The sequence below is a fragment of the Centruroides vittatus genome, unplaced genomic scaffold (assembly GCF_030686945.1).
Source record: "Centruroides vittatus isolate TY-2023 unplaced genomic scaffold, ASM3068694v2 scaffold_1444, whole genome shotgun sequence".
NCBI classification, from domain to species: Eukaryota; Metazoa; Arthropoda; class Arachnida; order Scorpiones; family Buthidae; genus Centruroides; species Centruroides vittatus.
Genome location: NW_027122679.1, coordinates 1,296,485 through 1,314,523, shown reverse-complemented (window position 1 = coordinate 1,314,523; position 18,039 = coordinate 1,296,485). Strand labels below are relative to the sequence as shown.

At 33.8% G+C, this 18,039-nt stretch overlaps 2 protein-coding genes across 2 annotated transcripts in view; both read left to right on the top strand.

Moving 5' to 3' along the window:
- The first annotated feature begins 3,365 nt into the window (after positions 1-3,365).
- LOC136987121 (uncharacterized) lies at positions 3,366-4,552 on the top strand. Its single transcript, XM_067284792.1, has 2 exons — positions 3,366-3,984; positions 4,275-4,552. Exons 1-2 carry the CDS (start codon positions 3,366-3,368, stop codon positions 4,550-4,552), a joined length of 897 nt encoding a protein of 298 aa, XP_067140893.1.
- A 5,406-nt stretch (positions 4,553-9,958) lies between these two features.
- Positions 9,959-18,039, top strand: part of Prp3 (pre-mRNA processing factor 3) — a 73,414-nt gene continuing 65,333 nt past the window's right edge. Inside the window, exons 1-4 of the mRNA XM_067284743.1 lie at positions 9,959-10,072; positions 14,041-14,187; positions 14,259-14,368; positions 16,255-16,362. Coding sequence (XP_067140844.1) covers positions 14,043-14,187; positions 14,259-14,368; positions 16,255-16,362 — 363 coding nt within the window. The 5' untranslated portion in view covers positions 9,959-10,072; positions 14,041-14,042. The remainder of the gene's footprint in view (positions 10,073-14,040; positions 14,188-14,258; positions 14,369-16,254; positions 16,363-18,039) is intronic.

Here is an 18,039-nt window from a genome sequence, read left to right as displayed (position 1 = left end):
GCCTCGATTATTATTATAAAAATTTTCGTTAGGCTTATGATCGACGAAAATTAAACACGAAGCGACAAGCAACGGAGAAAAATTTAAACATCGGATAATATAATTTTTGTGCATAATCGGTTATCCGAACATCTCAGTCCCTAATTAATTCGGATAAACGACGCTCTACTGTATATAGAGGGGGTGCACGTGACGTCACATAACTCCGCTCACATATACAGAGACTGCGCAAAGCGCGCGCCATATTGGTTGCTGCAGTGTCGTGCCGTAACATGTGATGATAGGGAAGCTGTGTTTTTGTAAAAAGCCGACTTCCAGGGGCAATCGGTTAATTGCGCGTCAGTAATGGTCTAGGGTCCATTCGTACGTGCGTGGTGGCGGAAGAGACAAAGACGACAAGTATCTGACAAAAACCGTTTATTTTAACATAAATAAACATACACTATGTACGAAATTGTTTGCTTTAGGACAATCAACTGTTCGGACATCCTAAGCATCGATGTTGTTCTTCGACGGGCGATCGAAAAGTGGCCCCGGGACAGTGACGTCGACAAGTCTGTAAGGCACGGGGAGCCTTCGTCGAGTAAGTCCGGAGTGGCACGGGTTACAGGTTGGCACAATAGACGAGAAATTGTTTTTTTTTTTTTTTTTTTTTTTTTTTTGCGCATTTACACACGACGTTTTGGTTATTCAGAACGTTAACCGAGTGTCAGGTGTCCTCGATTGTCGGAGAGTATATCAATCTCCGTTCTTTCTTTCATCCATTTCAATTGGTCGTTCCCTCTGAATCATGCTTCCCGAGTGGTTGGTCCCTCGTTACTAAACGTAACCAGACTCTTACCTGGAGCGCGAGAAAAGTCAAAATCGAAGACGAATTCGACCTTCCACCGATCATAGGAGGACTTCCTTCCGCGATTTATGGTTTCTACCTGGCAGTTTGATATAAACAACGGGTGTCCGACTACAAACGACTTTTACCTATGTTTTTTTAAACTAATACATTTTTCTCTAAATTATCCGTTTTTTCGCGTCTTTCGTGACGGGTCAGACCCGTCCGGTACCTCACATTTCCGTAAAAGTTTTAAAAAAATACTGGAAATGATAAAAATAAACAATTTATGTATTTTAGTTCTAAAATACAAATAATACATACATGATACAAATTGATACGATACAAACAATGACAGAAAAACTTGTTTTATTAATTTTTTATAAACTAACTCTATTCGGCGATTTTTTCCGCCAAGTCGTTAATTACTTTATCATAAAAGTCGCTGGTCGTCGACTCCATCGACGTATTTAAAAGCTCTTTTTCTATCGAAAGCAACGCTAGCGACCACAATTTTTCCTCCTACCGAGTGTTCCTGGCCAATGTATGAATTCCCTTCGTGGTCGAAAAACTGCGCTCAACAGAGGCACTGGTAGATGGTACCATAAAAATAAATGATATTAAATCATATTATTCTTTTAGTACGTCTTTGTTCGAATCGACATTAATTATATGTTTTATGTCTAAGAGTTACTTGTTAATATAGTCCGGCCACGAATATAAATATTGCGATTCGCTACGTAATTTAGATAAATCAAAAAATTTTTCATAAAATTTACTTAATTTATAGAATTAAAACACGCTTGGAAAAATTGTTTTTCATAATATTAAAATTATTAACATCTAAAAGTGATAAAAATTCTAAAGATTTTATGCCTGAAAATCTGTCAATATAATTACAGTATAATTAAAAGAAAATTATAATTAAATATAACTTTGCAAAGAAACGACTGTACATAAAAATAACATTGAATACTCCTTACTTTTTAAATCTTACAGTTAAACAATTCACTCAGTCAGATAGCTCCTACCAGTGGATAAGGGATACAATCGTTGAAAGCGTTACACGTGTGTAGCTTCCACCAGCTAAACCGACTGAGGTTGGTGCTCTGTAAAGCGCATGCGCCAATGCCCTCTGGCTGCTTTACACCATTCAGTTATTCTCGCCTTGAAAGCTGTCTCGTAAGCGCTTCCATTCCGCCACTGACATTCGAATATACAATAGCAATCTTATCGTTTTTTTCACATGTAGTATAGAAATTTGTAATAAGATACATAATGCAGTTATAATAAAATATTAATTTTAATTAATTCAAAGTACGTTAAAATATGAAAATTTATATTTTAGAAAATACAAGGGAAGCGGCGCTTCCATCGCTTCCAATGACGGCACACCACTGTTAAACAGAAATTCTAACTTAAATATTTAAAATTCGAAATTCTACATTAAAAATTCTATTATTCCGCAAAATTTCAAATATTTACCATACCTTTTTCTATAATTTGGACAAACCACAGTAGATTAATAGTAAAAATTTGCAAAAAAAAAAAAAAACAAAAAAAGTGAATGCGACGATATAAAGCGTTGGTAAAACTTTACAGTTGTATTGGATTTTACAGCTCTATATCAAATGTGCAGTGAAGTCGGGTTAAATTACCAGATAGTCCTTGCAATTAGGGTTGGCCCTTGGGAATTGGTTTATTTTTGCGTCTTTAATTAAAGAATGATAGAATTGTTTACGAATGTGCATATACTCTCTCGGGCTGCATTTAGTCTTGAAAAGGGGTCAAGCGCGTATGGACAGTTTTCGAAAGTATGTGCATTTGTACGCAATTCTATCGTCCTTTAAAGACGCAAAAATGAACCAACCCAAGGGCCAACTCTAGTTGTATCCAATATATATATATATATATATATATACGAAGCGGGCTCTTGATAAAGGCCTACACATATATCTATATTACACCTAAAAATTGAAATTTATCTTACTTAACGAAAAAATAAATAAACGAAATTTTTTAAAAATAAAATCGAACAAAACAGTATATTATGTACAGTACATACATATTTAGAAAAACGGCCCAAATTGTTTACGGCCCATGTGGAATTTTCCACATTTTCCACGTGGCCAGTCCGCCCCTGCTTCCGAGGCTTGTCTGATGACCGAAGATTCCACGGAAAAGAAGAATGTGCAGCCGGTGGCTCAACTCGCTGATGCTTTCAATTCGGATAATTTGGGAGAGAGCACTTTAATTAGAATATTTTGGCCGAAAGACAGATAAGGCGGCTTTTCAATTCTCCCTACTGGAACTCTTGAATTCATTTCGGAAAGATATTTATTAATTCATAGTACAATTCAAGAAACTTTTTGATTTAAATATTGAATTAAATTGTTTCGTTTAATTTCGGTAATTTTTGTTGTAATAATGGATCTTGAATGATAATACGGTATATTGAAAACAATTGAAATTAATAGACGGGTCCATTGTTTCACAGAAATTCACTGGCCGTGTATGTTGAAAAAATAAAATGATTATGGACATCGAACGTCTTTATCAGATAAAAAGAATAATCGGTCTCGGTTCGTTCAGTCGAGTAATTGAAGCCAGTGATAGAATTACGGGCGAAGACGTAGCCATAAAAGTAGAGGATATCAACACGATGCGATCACAATTGCAAAATGAAAAGCAAGTCTACGATGCAATCAAAGAAACAGACGGATTTCCGAAATTAATTTGTTATGGAACAGATCGAAATTACAGTTTTTTGATAACCGACTTATTGGGTCCAAATTTGGAAGAGTTATTCGAATATTGCGGTCGCCAATTCACGCTAAAAACGACATTAATGCTGGCGGTAGACATGCTTAATAGAATCGAATATTTACACAGTAAACATTATATTCATCGAGACATCAAACCGGAAAATTTTCTTATGGGTTGGGGAAGAAAAAGTAAAACTGTTTACATGATTGATTTTGGTTTAGCCAAGAAATACATCGATCCTCATACAAAGAGGCATATACTGTGCCAAGATGGCAAAGGATTAACAGGTACTGCGAGATATGCCAGCATTAATACTCACGAAGGAATAGAACAAAGTCGAAGAGATGACATGGAATCTCTCGGATACGTCATCATCTACTTTCTGACAGGTACTCTTCCTTGGCAGGGTGTGAAAAAACCTACTGCGGTAAAGGTGGCAGCCTACCGCTCTGGGGGACCCGGGATCGAATCCGAACGGGTCGAATAATCCCCAGGAATTTTTCGGGGGTGGTCCGTTCGGATATGTCGGGCCCCGTCCCTCACCACCCGGTCGCCCCATTGTGGGCCTGGCCGAACCCATAATGGGCCTACTAAAAGAGGCCATCATTAGTGACCACAGACGGAAGAGAAAAAAAAGAAAGAAAAATAGAAGAAAAGATCATCATCTACTTTCTGACAGGTACTCTTCCTTGGCAGGGTGTGAAAAAACCTACTAAACAACAGAAGTACGAAGAGATTGCTCACTTAAAGAAAGTTTGTTCCATCGAAGAATTATGTAAGAACCACCCGGAACAAATTGCAACATACATGAAATACTGTCGTGGATTAAGTTTCGAAGATAAACCTGATTACCAGTACCTGAAAAGGCTTTTACAAAGTGCCTTTGAACAGAATGGTAACCAATTTGACAGGATTTACGATTGGAATATAAAAAAGTTTAAAGAAAACTCGCTCTAATACAACATGGCTCTAATATTTGCATATTCAAAAAATGCGGTCCCAAAACAATCGTGCCCGAACAAAATTCAAACGAAGAAATAATAAAAAGTTCTAAAAAAGTCAATGACATCCAGATCATAAATATTCTGTTGATTTTTTAAAAATAAAATTAAAAAATTATTTTTATATATTGCAATACATTTTATTTATATATCATAATATTAAAAGTTTCGACGGCCGGATGGCCGAGAGGTTACGATGTCAGTCTACTGCTCTAGGGTACCCGGGACTGATCCTGATGAGTCTAATTTTTCAGGGAGTGCTCCGTCTGGATGTATCGGGCCCGTTTTCACCACCCGCTCTCCCCGTTGTAAGCCTGGCCGAACTCATAATAGGTTTGCCAAATTGTTTATCATATTAAGGGATATATTTTTTGAGAGGGGAAAAACGTGTTTTTAATTTTTAAATATTTTTCAGATACAAATAATTTTAACATTTCACGGCATAACAGTTTCTTCGTGTAAAAATGTAGCGTAAAAACAGACTCCCTTTATCGCCCATAGAGTATTAAGAGGGTCTTTTTCAAGCTCATTATAGGTTCGGCCAGGCTTACAAAGATAACTAGTTACAATTACTATCCTAGTTACACCTTAAACATATCAATTGTTTAACGCGTGGGCATTAAAGAATTAAAACAACGTATACACGTACTCTGCAAAGTAACACAAATCTTCCGCCATGTTTGCCGAGATTAGTACAGTAATTGCCCGAATTTGGTGGATTAGTTACTAATGCAAGATTACGTCTAATCTTAAAATGGTGGCCAACTATTGCAAAATGCCAAAGCGATTACGACCTCATAATAGGATCGAATCCAGGCAGATAATCCCTGAAATTTTTCTTGAGTGGTTCATTCCGGATATAGCCGAACTCTCGATGAGGATTTTTTAAAACTCTTTTCGCCCTGTGGGCACTAAGATCCAGTGGCGTGCTGTGACATTTGATGATAGGGAAGCTGTGTTTCTGTAAGAAGCCGACTTTCAGGGGCAATCAATTAATTGCGCGTCAGGGCCCGTTCGTATTCGTTTGTTCGATAAGCTAGTAAAAACCGTATACTTCTTTAAATGTATTTTTAATAGACTATCTGACGTACTTAATAAATAAGAAAGTTCAATATAATTACCTCCGTTATTAGATTCAATAAATTTCCTACGCCCTCTAAATGCCAATTCTTGCTTTGAGAAAAAACATATAACATCTATTAATTTAGATATACCTATTAATCGTAATTATCTCGTTATAATTTTCAATATTTATTTTATATTGTCTACCAATGTTAAATTCTATTCCGCTTTGATTTCCAAATTGCTTCAATTTTACGAAAGAATCGTCATTCGTCATAAATTTTATGGTCAAAATGTCGAAATTTTTTGTTGACGTATTTATATTTAATTTAGGCATTGGTCTTTCTCTTTTAATAATGTTTTCTTTTTCATTATACGGTCTCGAGCCAAAACTTTTTTAAAATAAATTTTTGAATCACTAGCCACGATATAAGGGCTAAAATTAAAATTATCAGAAAAACTTACTTGGTAAAACAAAATGTGTGACAAATATACATACCTAGTACAAAAAATTCTTCAATTGTATGAATATACTTTTAATGAAACTTATAATTAAATATAACTGTGTGAAGAAACGTATGTAAAAATAACAAAATATTCTTTACTTTTTAAATCTTAAAACAATCCACTTAGTGAAATAGCTCCGTACGAGTGGCTAATGAATGGAATCGGAGACGGTCCAGGTAGGTGTGTGCGTGCCAAATCCCGAGGGTGCCGATACCGGTCAATGTCAAATGCCTCTTTTGTCGCATCACTAGTACATATCAAAGGACGCGACAGGGTTGTTGTAGATTTTAAACGTTTCTCACCATAGCTGTAAAAACCTAAATATGTTAAACTTAACAGATTGTCCGTCGTTCGTTTTCTAACGAATTCGTTTTAGGAACAAGTGTTCACGGAAATCTCCAAAATTTACAACTTTTCGGTCACTCTCCTTGAAGTGGAAAAATTTCTGTCTTTATTACATCTAATATTATGAAGAGAACAGACCCCACTGTACTCGGCAAGAGATTGGTTGGGTTAAGCTTCTGTTTAAGTAAAATTTTGGCTCTTTTCGTCAGGGTTTTATTTATGTTTCTAATTCCCTAATCGCTTAATTATTTAACTACATCTTAAGTAGAAATAAGTCGAAACCGGTTACTTTGTACTCGAATATCTGTAGTCTTGGGAAAGAAGTGGATAGAAATTTTTATGACAACCGATACATAAATCGTAAATTTAAGGAAAATAAATTCTAGAGCTTTTTTTGTACCATTGTACGTCTCATTCATTAAATTTGGTTGTAAATGATGCTGCCAGAGTAACAGTTAATTTTTAACACTGTACTAGAATTGTACACGTTTTTTCTGCATCCCCTTACAGATGGGACATACTAAATCGTAATATCACCGGTTTAACATCGAAATCCGTAAGTAATATAAGATGGGAGAGCAGAATAAACGCAGAATAAATATATCAAATATTTTAATAGATTTTTTTAAAACTCCTGTCAACTATACAGAACTATCATTAAAACATGCCAGTAAACTCCTATCGGTTGGGTTAAGTTATAAATCTAGTCTAGGATGGGCAAACTTTTTTATAACACGGGCCAGAATAAATTTTACGTTTTTTCCGCGGGTCGTAGTAGTTAATTGACGCCTTCTTGTGACTTGTAATTGTTTTAGTCTGCAAATATGAAATAAATAAATAAAAAGTTAATTACTACAATTATTTCTCTTATCGTTTTCGAAAATTACAAAGAATTGGAAAAATAACTATTAAAGATCTCGCGGGCCGGATAGAAACTTTTCGCGAGCCGTAGCTGGCTCGCGGGCCGGGGGCTACCCGCCGTTGATCTAGTCTACTCGTGATTCGCATAATCGGGCGAGGGCGGCCGAATATCAAGCAGGCAGGCGGCTAACAGCCCACAACCGGTCCGGGATATAAAATTAGAAGCTTTATGTGTGAAGTATCCACCAGCTAAACCGGGTGACGTTGGTACTCTGTAAAGCGCATGTGCCAATGCCTATAATCTGGCTGCTTGGAAGTTGACAGGCAGGCGGCTAACAGCTCAGAACCGGTCCGGGATAGGCCGGATGGCCGAGCGGTCAAGGTGGCAGCCTACCGCTCTGGGGGACCCGAGATCGAATAATCCCCAGGAATTTTTGGGGGGTCCGTTCAGATATGTCGGGCCCCGTCCCTCATCACCCGGTCGCCCCATTGTGGGCCTGGCCGAACCCATCATGGGCCTACTTAAAGAAGCCCTCTTAGTGCCCACAGGGTGGAAAGAGTTAGAAAAAAAAAACCGGTTCGGGATATAAAATTAGATGCTTTATGCGTGTGTCGCTTCTACCAGCTAAACCGGGTTAGGTTGGTGCTCTGTAAACCGCATGTGCCAATGCCTGTATAATCTGGCTGATTGGAAGCTGACCCGGTTTCGACACTCCTTCCGCCACTGAATTATTCGAATATACAATAGCAATCTTATCGGTTTTTTTCACACGTAGTACAGAAATTTGTAAAAGATACATAATGCAGTTATAATAAAATATTAATTTTAATTAATGCAAAGTACGTTAAAATATGAAAATTTATATTTTATAAAATACAAGGAAAGGTCATTGGAAGGTGGAATCGACGCTTCCATCGCTTCCAATGACGGCACGCCACTGCTAATAATCATTTTATTATAAAACAAGTAAAACGGCAAGGCCGTATTTGGGACAAGACTTACTATTAAGCGGGATCACTTCGACGCTCACGGCGGGTCTCGTTCTCATTCTCCGATCATCTTTGGTATCGTGATCATTCAAACTTCGCCGACCACGAGATCTTCCATGATGCATTTTCATTGAAATTAACCTATCGAGTGTTGAAATTTCTCTCCGTTGCATGACGCCTCAGGTTGAATTTTTGTCAATGCGAAAATTTCCTGTTTTTGAAAAAAATAATGGTGGTCGCAATTATTTTTTTATTTTGCCAAACGAAATATATATATATTAATAAATGTAAAAAGGAAAAATAATTCTATTTCGGAAGTTAGTTTTAATTCTTTCTTTCTTCTTCCCTCGCTTCAACTTTCCGCGAGGTCCGCCACAAGTTCAAAAATAATGGCGGAAGTAGATGTACAGGTACAAATGTTCGAACAAACGATACTCTTCTCTGTTTAGCATGTATATGCTGCTTCGGTACAAGGAGTTTAAATGATAATATAAATTTCTTGTTTACGAAAAAATTATATATAAATTTCTGTCAAAAATCCATTCTTATCACAGTTCTATCACTAAAGTGATATAAACATTGAGAGAATCATGCTGCCAACGACGACGACATCACTGATAATAAATGTTAATAATTTTTAACTTACGTCTTATGCTCTTTAAATAAGTTATTTATAATCTAAATTACTAAATATAAATTAATTTATGATGATTTACGAAAAATAAGCAAAAGTTTGATTTTATTTAAAATATAATATTGAGTACACCCACTTGGGGGCTAAGCGAATAATTCGCTTTAATTATCTAGTGTGAACGAGTAGTTAATCTTGTTTTCGACAATGCGACTTAACTTAATTCTGCTTAAATCTTAATCCCGCTTAAAATGTATAGTGTGAATAGAGTATTAAACGCAAAAATTTAATAGCACCAATGCTCTTTATGTACCGTACAAGTTACCATGACAAATTGCGTTTCTTAATCTTTTTTTTCCATCCTGAGATATTAAACGAAACATGTACCAATACGTATTGTACATACTGTACATACAGCACATACATATTCACAAAATTTTCTTTTCCTCATTTTTGATTTTTTGAGTTCAGGAGTCTCAAAACGTGGAGATATGTAAAAAAAAAAACTCGGAGGGCCAAATTCGACGTTTCCAATATAGGGCTTTTCAGTGTTATATACTTAACAGCCGGGAAAGCAATTGAATTGACATTATGGTCAGATACTTGGGCCTAAAATCAGGGAAGAAACGAGTTTTTTCCGGAAAATACTGGGATGATTCAACTCCAGGTCATGCAAAATTTGTAATTTTACTCTTCCAGTGACAGAAATATTTTTAAAATGCGAAAAGAGAAAAAAAATGCTTTATTGTAGGAACAGTTTTTAGAATAAATTCCTCCTTTAGCTGAATGGAGGTGGAAAATATTCGGGACAATCCCGGAAAAACGGGACATCTGGCAGCACTTATTGATATAGAGATTTACATAATAAGTAATTATAAAAATGCTTGTTATATAAATAATTTGCAGATAAATAATTTTTACGTATTTCGGCACAGAATTAAAAATATTCAAAGTGGCAGACGATCACGGAATGCGTCATCTAGTGACAGATAGTGGAAAAAATAAGTAAATGGCGGATCGTCCGTAATACTTTATTTCACCGTAATAATTTTGGATTAAACAAACAGTTAGAATCGTCAGGTAATTAAAATTTTGTTACGTTTATCCTCGGCCGTTAATAACGATAGATTTTATTTAATAAAGTTTTATATTTTGTTAAATGTATGTAAATAAACTTAAGCCTGAAGTACAATGAACGAATGTATCAAACAAACACGTCCCTAGATCGATTTTGAGCTTTTAGAATTCGAATATCGAATTTACGCGAGATTAAGAGCTAGTGTTAATCTTCAAAATATATAATAATTTGTAGACTAAAAACATTACGTAAACAGTTGTTTAGGACCAGTTTTATTTTTTTGGAAAGTCGTACAGGGGGAGCCACAATCCTGGAGTTTCCCTGTTCGCAGGTAACAGTTTTACAGACGAGTTTATAACGAAATTAATTGCAACTCGGGATTGGGCAGATGGAATCTTACAGCTGAAGACTGTGACTGTAGGAGTAAAAAATGTCAAAGGAACCTGTGATCTATACAGTAAAACTTCTCTAACTTGAATATTTCTTTAACTCGAAGAAAATGAAGCACTCAGTAGGTCTCGATGGAATAGCATACGGATTTAATGTTTCCGGGTCTGAGGTTTCCGTGGTCCCTGACACCGATTTACGTTACTTTTGACTTGTTCGACTTGAATTTTAACATTTATTCTATCCGGAATGGTCCTACTTACTGGATTTTCATGAAATTTTGCTGACGGTTTTATCTACTGTAGAACACCTATTTGCAGATGATGTTTCAGTCCAAATCGAGAAGACCCCTCTCTTTATCTTCACAAGATGTATCTGCAAAACTGTTCGATTCCATTAGTTACACTGAATGTTTTTCGAAAGGCATTACACGGGCTGTTTAAAACAGCTATCAAAGATTCTTTATATTGTGCAACAGAGGTAAAAATATAAAATCTATTCAGAATTGGCATTTTTCACTTTATTGTTACAGACAATTCTCTGACTTGAATTGTCTGTAACTAAGTGTTTTCTTGCCTCTTGGAGCTTTGAATTAGAAAAGTTTTAGTATATGTGACTCTTTGCAACATATAACAGTGAAGTATATAATATGTTGGGTAATCTGCAGTTTATGTTGGTCAACATTGACCGATATTTAAAGACAATGATAGATATATGGCGACAATTAATGTTTAGACAAACAAAATAATTTATTTAAAGAGAATGGTAACATATACAATGATAAAACTGTTTAAGTGTCTACTTTAAGTAAAAGGCATTTGACTGATGATGTTTTAAAGTGACTGTCTCTGGATGCTATGATGTGATGAAGACACACGGAATAGTTACAAATGACCTTTGGCAAAATATCACTGTGGAGACTATTGAAAGCTTTAACAATGGCTGTTTTGAGGTTTTTGATTGATTTTGGGGCCTCATGATAGATCCCAGTTTTGTCCTAGCAGTAATTTTTCAACCAACATTTCCCTTACAGGCACCAAGGATGGAACTGGTTTCTTCAGATTTTTGCATTAAGTTTGTGATTATACACGAGATGGTTTTGGGTGGTTTTTGAATGTTATGGACCACTTGCAGAACAATTCTGTGATGTTTTTGCCCACTTTATAAGAGGTTTTCATGAGAAAGATCTGGTTTTTCATGGACTATTGCTGTTTGCCCTCTGTATCTAAAATAACACCAAAATCTTAATTGTTTACCTTTCTTTATCACTATCTCACTGGTGGACTACCAGTGCCACCATACAACTGCTTGTGTAATTCAATTTCTTTTCTGTCTAAACATTGTTACCCAGTATATTGTATATATATTATTCTGCACAGTGAAATCCGTCTTGAGTTTTGTTTGTTTTTTGCAGTCAATGCTGACCACCATAAATTGCAGGATTACCTATATTTAGTATATTCCCTTGAAGTTGTTGGTTCAATGGTATTTCTAGTGTTTTATGTGCTTTTAGCCATTATTAAAGTGGAAAACAATTGATTTTTAGCATTGTTTTGACAAATATTTCCAGTTTCTTTCACTTTTAAATTTTATCCCATATTTTGAGGGTCTTCATAATTCCAGATATTCCCAGTTTATGAGGAATGTACCTTGTAAAGGGTCATGTGTGGCATTGGTTCCTTTGACTGCTTTTTCCTTCTATGGATGTAGTCTGTGGTTATGTTAAGGCCCAACCACTTCATTCAGAGTTACAATTTTACCAATTTTCAAATGACTGTCAAGTAGATGTGTTTATCATTATCTTATAGATTGAACTGAACTACTTCCAATAAATTAATTTTAAATGTAAAATAAGCTTTGCTGTAAAGTACCAAATATACAAAATTATTTTTCTATTCATTGTAATCTACTTTATGATTCAATATAAAACAATCAATGATCACTGAAGATTTTTAATCAACTGTTCCAGCTTTTGAGAATGTTTAGATTTTCTTCTACTGATCTTGAAAGATTTGGTATTTTGTTGGTGAGAAGTTTTAGGTATTTTGTATATAGATAAATATGAATAAATGATCTAAATGTGACTCATAAGCTAATCTGGATCAGCAACTTAGAGACAGTCAATTTATTTTTCATATTATTTAAAATATCATTAATTATCAAAAATGACCAGATTGTTTTGTAACTTTTAATATATGTTTATAATTCGAGTGGCATGACCTAAATGTCTATTTATATCTTCACTTTTGAACATCCTTTTTTATTTAGAAATTTTATCTACAAGGGTAGATCAAATATAAATGGTAATTTTGCAATTCTGCTTAACATGCAGTTCCTAGCTAGATGATGTAGAGGGCAGTTGGTGTTTGGTTTGTGAGGAGTGGGGGAACTGGCTTGGTTAATGAGTGCGCTCGGTTCTGTCGTCAGTACAGCCATGACTGAGCAAAAGGTACATTCATCTGTTGCACAACGCATCATCATAAAGTTTTTAACTAATGAGGACGTTAAACCCTTGGAAATTTTTAGTCGATTGAAGGCACAGTTTGGGGACAGTACACTGTTTCAGAATCGCGTGTATACGTGGGCCAGAGAATTTAAGAGTGGGCGAGAACATGTCAAAAACGAAGGTCATGATTGACACCCAAGGACAAGCCTTACAGATGACAACATCTGTGCCGTTCAAGAGCTTATTGAACATGATCACTGGTTAACTGTTGAAGAAATCTCATCAGAAGTGGGTATCAGCTATGGGAATGTTCAATCCATTATCACTGATCGTCTTGGCTTCACAAAAATTAGTGCCCAATGTGTTCCAAGGTTGTTGGCCTCACACTGCGTTCTTGACAAGGAATAAATTGGAAGAAATGGGCTGGGAAACCTTTGAACACCCTCCTTATAGTCAAGACTTGTCCCCCTGTGATTATTTTTTGTTTGCACCCTTGAAGGAATCACTTAGAGGAAAACAATTCACAAGCAATGAAGAAGTTGAGGAGCACATGCGCAATTGGCTCATAACTCGCCCTCAATCTTTTTATGAGAGAGGGATATTGAAGCTTCCAAATCATTGGGAAAAGTGTGTAGAGCTTGCAGGAGGCTATGTAGAGAACTAAAGTTTTCACTTGTGTATATTATTAATCAATAAATGTCTAAAAAAAAATTACCATTTATATTTGATTCACCCTCGTAATTTCTAATAAAATATAACTCTTAAGGTAAAGAACTACTAAAGTCAAAATTGCAAGTTATAACAGTTTATTACAATTAATTAATTGAATAATAAGCCAAACGATCGTCATAATTAATCGAGCTATTAATATGCTACAATTATTAATTGTAGCATGTTAATAGCTCAATTGAATTATGGTGATTGTTTGGCTTAGTGTCAATACATTGGGTTTTGTGAAGTTGATATTTCTAATTGAATAATTTTACATTTGGCTGATTATTAAATTAAATTCTGTCAAATTCATTATTGTAATTTATTTGAAATATTCAGATATATTTAAGTTAATTTTTTTACTTTTAACAAAAGAGATTAAAATTATTTTAAGTATTAAAAAAACACTTACATTATTTATTACAGCAATGGCTTTATCACGAAGAGATCTGGATGATCTGAAACCTTGGATAGATCGCACTGTTCAAAAATTCCTTGGTTTTAGAGAACAAACTCTTGTAACTGCTGCACTGAATTGTTTATCTTCTGGATATGACAAGAGAAAAACTACAGGTAATAAGTGATTTTACTATTTTCAATTATAGTCTTTGTTTGAAAATTAATGAAATTTTAAATTTAAACAGATAAATTATCACAGTTATTGGAAGAATCAAAAGCATCAAAATTGGCCGATCAGTTATTTGCTACAATAGATGACTTGAAAATTAAAAACAGGAGTAAAAGAAAAACAAAAGTATGTTAAAATTTTGTTCTTATTCCATTAATATTAAATACTAAATATATTTTTATAATTTGGAAATATATTATCTTATCAAATAATTCTGTTTTATTTGATAATACACTACATTTCCAAGTATAAGAATACTTTATATGGTCTTTAATTCTGTAATATACAACTCAAATCAATATCTTCAGTAATGAATTACAATCCTTAGCTAATCCTTGTCATTTTAGATTATTGGAATATTTAAAGTAATTTTTTGATACTTGTAAATAATATACAATTCCATTTGATCCCAATGGTTAAATATGATTTATTTTTATAAAAGTTTGGGAGGAGTTAGAATGAGACCATTTTTAACAAATAGTAAAAAATGATTTATTTTAATCATACATATTCATTTTTCATCATTATCGTCATGTACAGTGACCTTTTCCTAAAAGTTTACTTCACTTTTGCATTTAATGCATGAAAACTTTTTGGCTTTTCTTCAATCTATTCCTGTATGGCAGCTTGAACTTTGCCATCTGATGTAAAGTGTTGACCTTCCAACACCTTTTTTTTTTAAATTTTGGAACAACCAGAAGTCTGATGGCACTAGATCTGGACTATAACCATGTTATGGAATAACCTGTAACTTTGATCTTTAAATTATCTTTGCTGTTTCATTATTGAAGCCAGTTTTGTTTTATCATGGTGCAATGAACAGGCAGTTCTTTCCAGCATTACTACATAAATGTCTCTCAAGTGCTCATAAGATTTAACAATACTGAATTTATTAAGCTCCCCTTTATCACTTGACTATTATGCAACAATGCAACATAATACTGAGACTATGCATGTAGACTAGACACTTATGGCTATTAAATAGTGGTGGCTGTGTATTTCTATCCTCACATGCGTCAGAATGCTATCTTAGAATATTTTATTTATCATTCAATTCTTGTATATTGAAATATGATATAAAACAGCTTTTGTTTAAAAAATTTTAATGTTTTGTTATTTGTTAAATTTATTACATTATTGTAATTGATGATTAATTAATTAATGTATAGTGTATTGTATATCAAAAACACTCACCAAACCAGAAAATCCAGCAGTATTTAAGAAAAAACTTAATAAAAATGAACATTTTTGACAGTCAGCACTTGTGTTGGAGGCAACTAATATTGTGCTACATTTGGTTTTTTTCAAACTTCATGTTCTACCTTCCAAGTTACTTTTCAGCCTAAAGATGAGGATTTAAGTTTGTTGAAAACATTCATTTTTATTAAATTTTTTAAAATATTGCTGGATTTTCTGGTTAGTGAATATTTTTGATATTAATATTAACCCAGTTCTCAGTATAGTTTATAATTTTTTTTTTTTAAATGTATATTAAGGAAAAATAAATTGCTCTAAAACTCAGTAATTTTTTTCATTCATATACTTAAAATATACAAATGTAAGTAATTCTTTTGAGAATAGTTTATATGGTTAGAACATTCAATAATGCTACTGAGGAACATGAATTCAGTTTTCACTCAGACCAAACAGAAGTTCTTTTGTAGATGAACTATAATTTGTACAGTACATTGAGTTTTTCATTTATTGATAAACTTGCAAAAGTGCATATTTGCTAATGAATATTTTTCAGACTTTCAAATCATAAACATAATTTTATTTAAGTTTTCACATTTTTTGATTTATATTTGAATGCTTGAAAGACATCTGAAGAAAAATATTTTTATTATTCCATTGTATTATATTTGATAGTTAAATGTTTAGAATTGATGCATTAGTGTGTTAAGAAAAAACTAGAAAAATGAATTTATTTTTATTACATGATGTCTAAAGTTATTTAAAGTAATAATTAATAGATTTGTTTTTCTTATTTTTTAACTTAAATATATTTTTAGGAAGAAAATGAAAATATTGAATTTAAGAAAGCAAAATTTTCTGATGAAGCTACAACAACAATACCATCTCCTGGACAGCCAAGTCCAGGCCAGCTCACTGCTCTTCAGGTAAACTTCTGTTTGCATGATCATTTTTTAAAAGTAATTTTTAATTTTTATAAATTTGTTTTTGATATTTATAAATAATAATAAAAATAAAATGCATTTTAATATTGAATTATATTTTTTTTGTACTAAACATAATTTAGTGTCAATCATATTGTAATTTTAATATATTATTTTAATTTGTTGTTGCTTATTTTTAATATCAATCTTTTGTCCACACAAAAAAATTTGTAATTTATTTACTTTGTATTTTGATGTGTTTATTATACCATATGAGCTTATTATGATGGCTGTATTTTAAATTAACTAAATAATTTCATATTTTGAAATCAAGACTACTTGTTAATATAATTATATACAGATATCTGATCTAATATATGATCATATATAATTATAGGTACAGGTGTCAGATAATCATAAAATACATTTAATTTTTGATTTACATAGTACTTCAATTACATAATTGCAGTTTAAAACAACCAGAAAAATAAAGGGTATTTATTCCCTTTAAATGTGTGTATTTTTGTGGATTAATTTTGGGAAAAGAAATCTGAGACTAACATTGTAGATATTGGTAATAGAAAGTGCCTCTGAAAAGGTTAGATATAATGTTAAAACAGTATATTTCCGCAAATGCTTCTGCCATATATCCAGTTTGTACTTGATTTTGTCAGTCAGCCCACATCTGAGCCAGCATGTTAGGATGTCATGCTGTTAATGGAATCTGCAATTCTTGTTTGCAGGGCTTGCATGCCTGGCACTTTTGTAGCATATGAATAATCGTTGACATGCCCACAAAGAAAAAAGTTTAGAGAGATGATGTTGGGTGATCAGATGGACTAAGAAATGGGGTCTCAATGATCTAGACCAACGATCGGCAACCAGTGGTGTGTGCACCATCAATGGTCCGCGAGAAAATTTGGGTGGTTCGTCAAGAAATTTGGACATTGATCAACAGAAGGCTACGCGAAGTATTACAAAAGAAATGCAAAATACTTAGTTACTTTTTCACTTATTGGGGGGTTTTTTATTCGAATCTAAAACCAAATATGAAGTGACTGCTATCAATAAATAATGAACAATAAACAATATTATGAGTGCGATTGTCGTCCTTTGTAGAAAAGCGCTAAGAATCCATAAACTTGTTTCAAACACGCAGCAAAAAACTTTTACAGTTGTCCCTTGATAGTTCGACGTTTTGTAATCCGACATGCTTAGTAGTCTGACACACCTCCCGTCAAGGTCACCGTAGTCCCCGTCCCCATTACGTGTCTGCTTGCAAGAAGCATGTCGCAACATGAATCTCCCTACCCAATTCTTACACAATGACATACATTTCGTGGGTTTTCCATGAGCAGTTCTGTTCGAACAGTTGGAGTAGGGTTTTTGTGTGTAGGGTTTTAGTGCCAAACTTTTATTTAATTCGTTTAGAAAGTTCAGTTCAACGGCGAGCACAAGTTCAAAACAAAAGCATAAAACACTGACTCTAAAAGATAAATGGGACATTATTAAGAGGTGCAAGTGTGGTGAAACTCCAACTGCGATAGCTAGATTCTATGATATTGGACGAGCTACAGTCTATGACATTATGAAAAACAAAGACAAAATCGAAAAATTTATGAAATCTGTAGAGGATGATTCTAGAGACAGAAAAACCCTTCAAATGAGTGAATTTCCTGA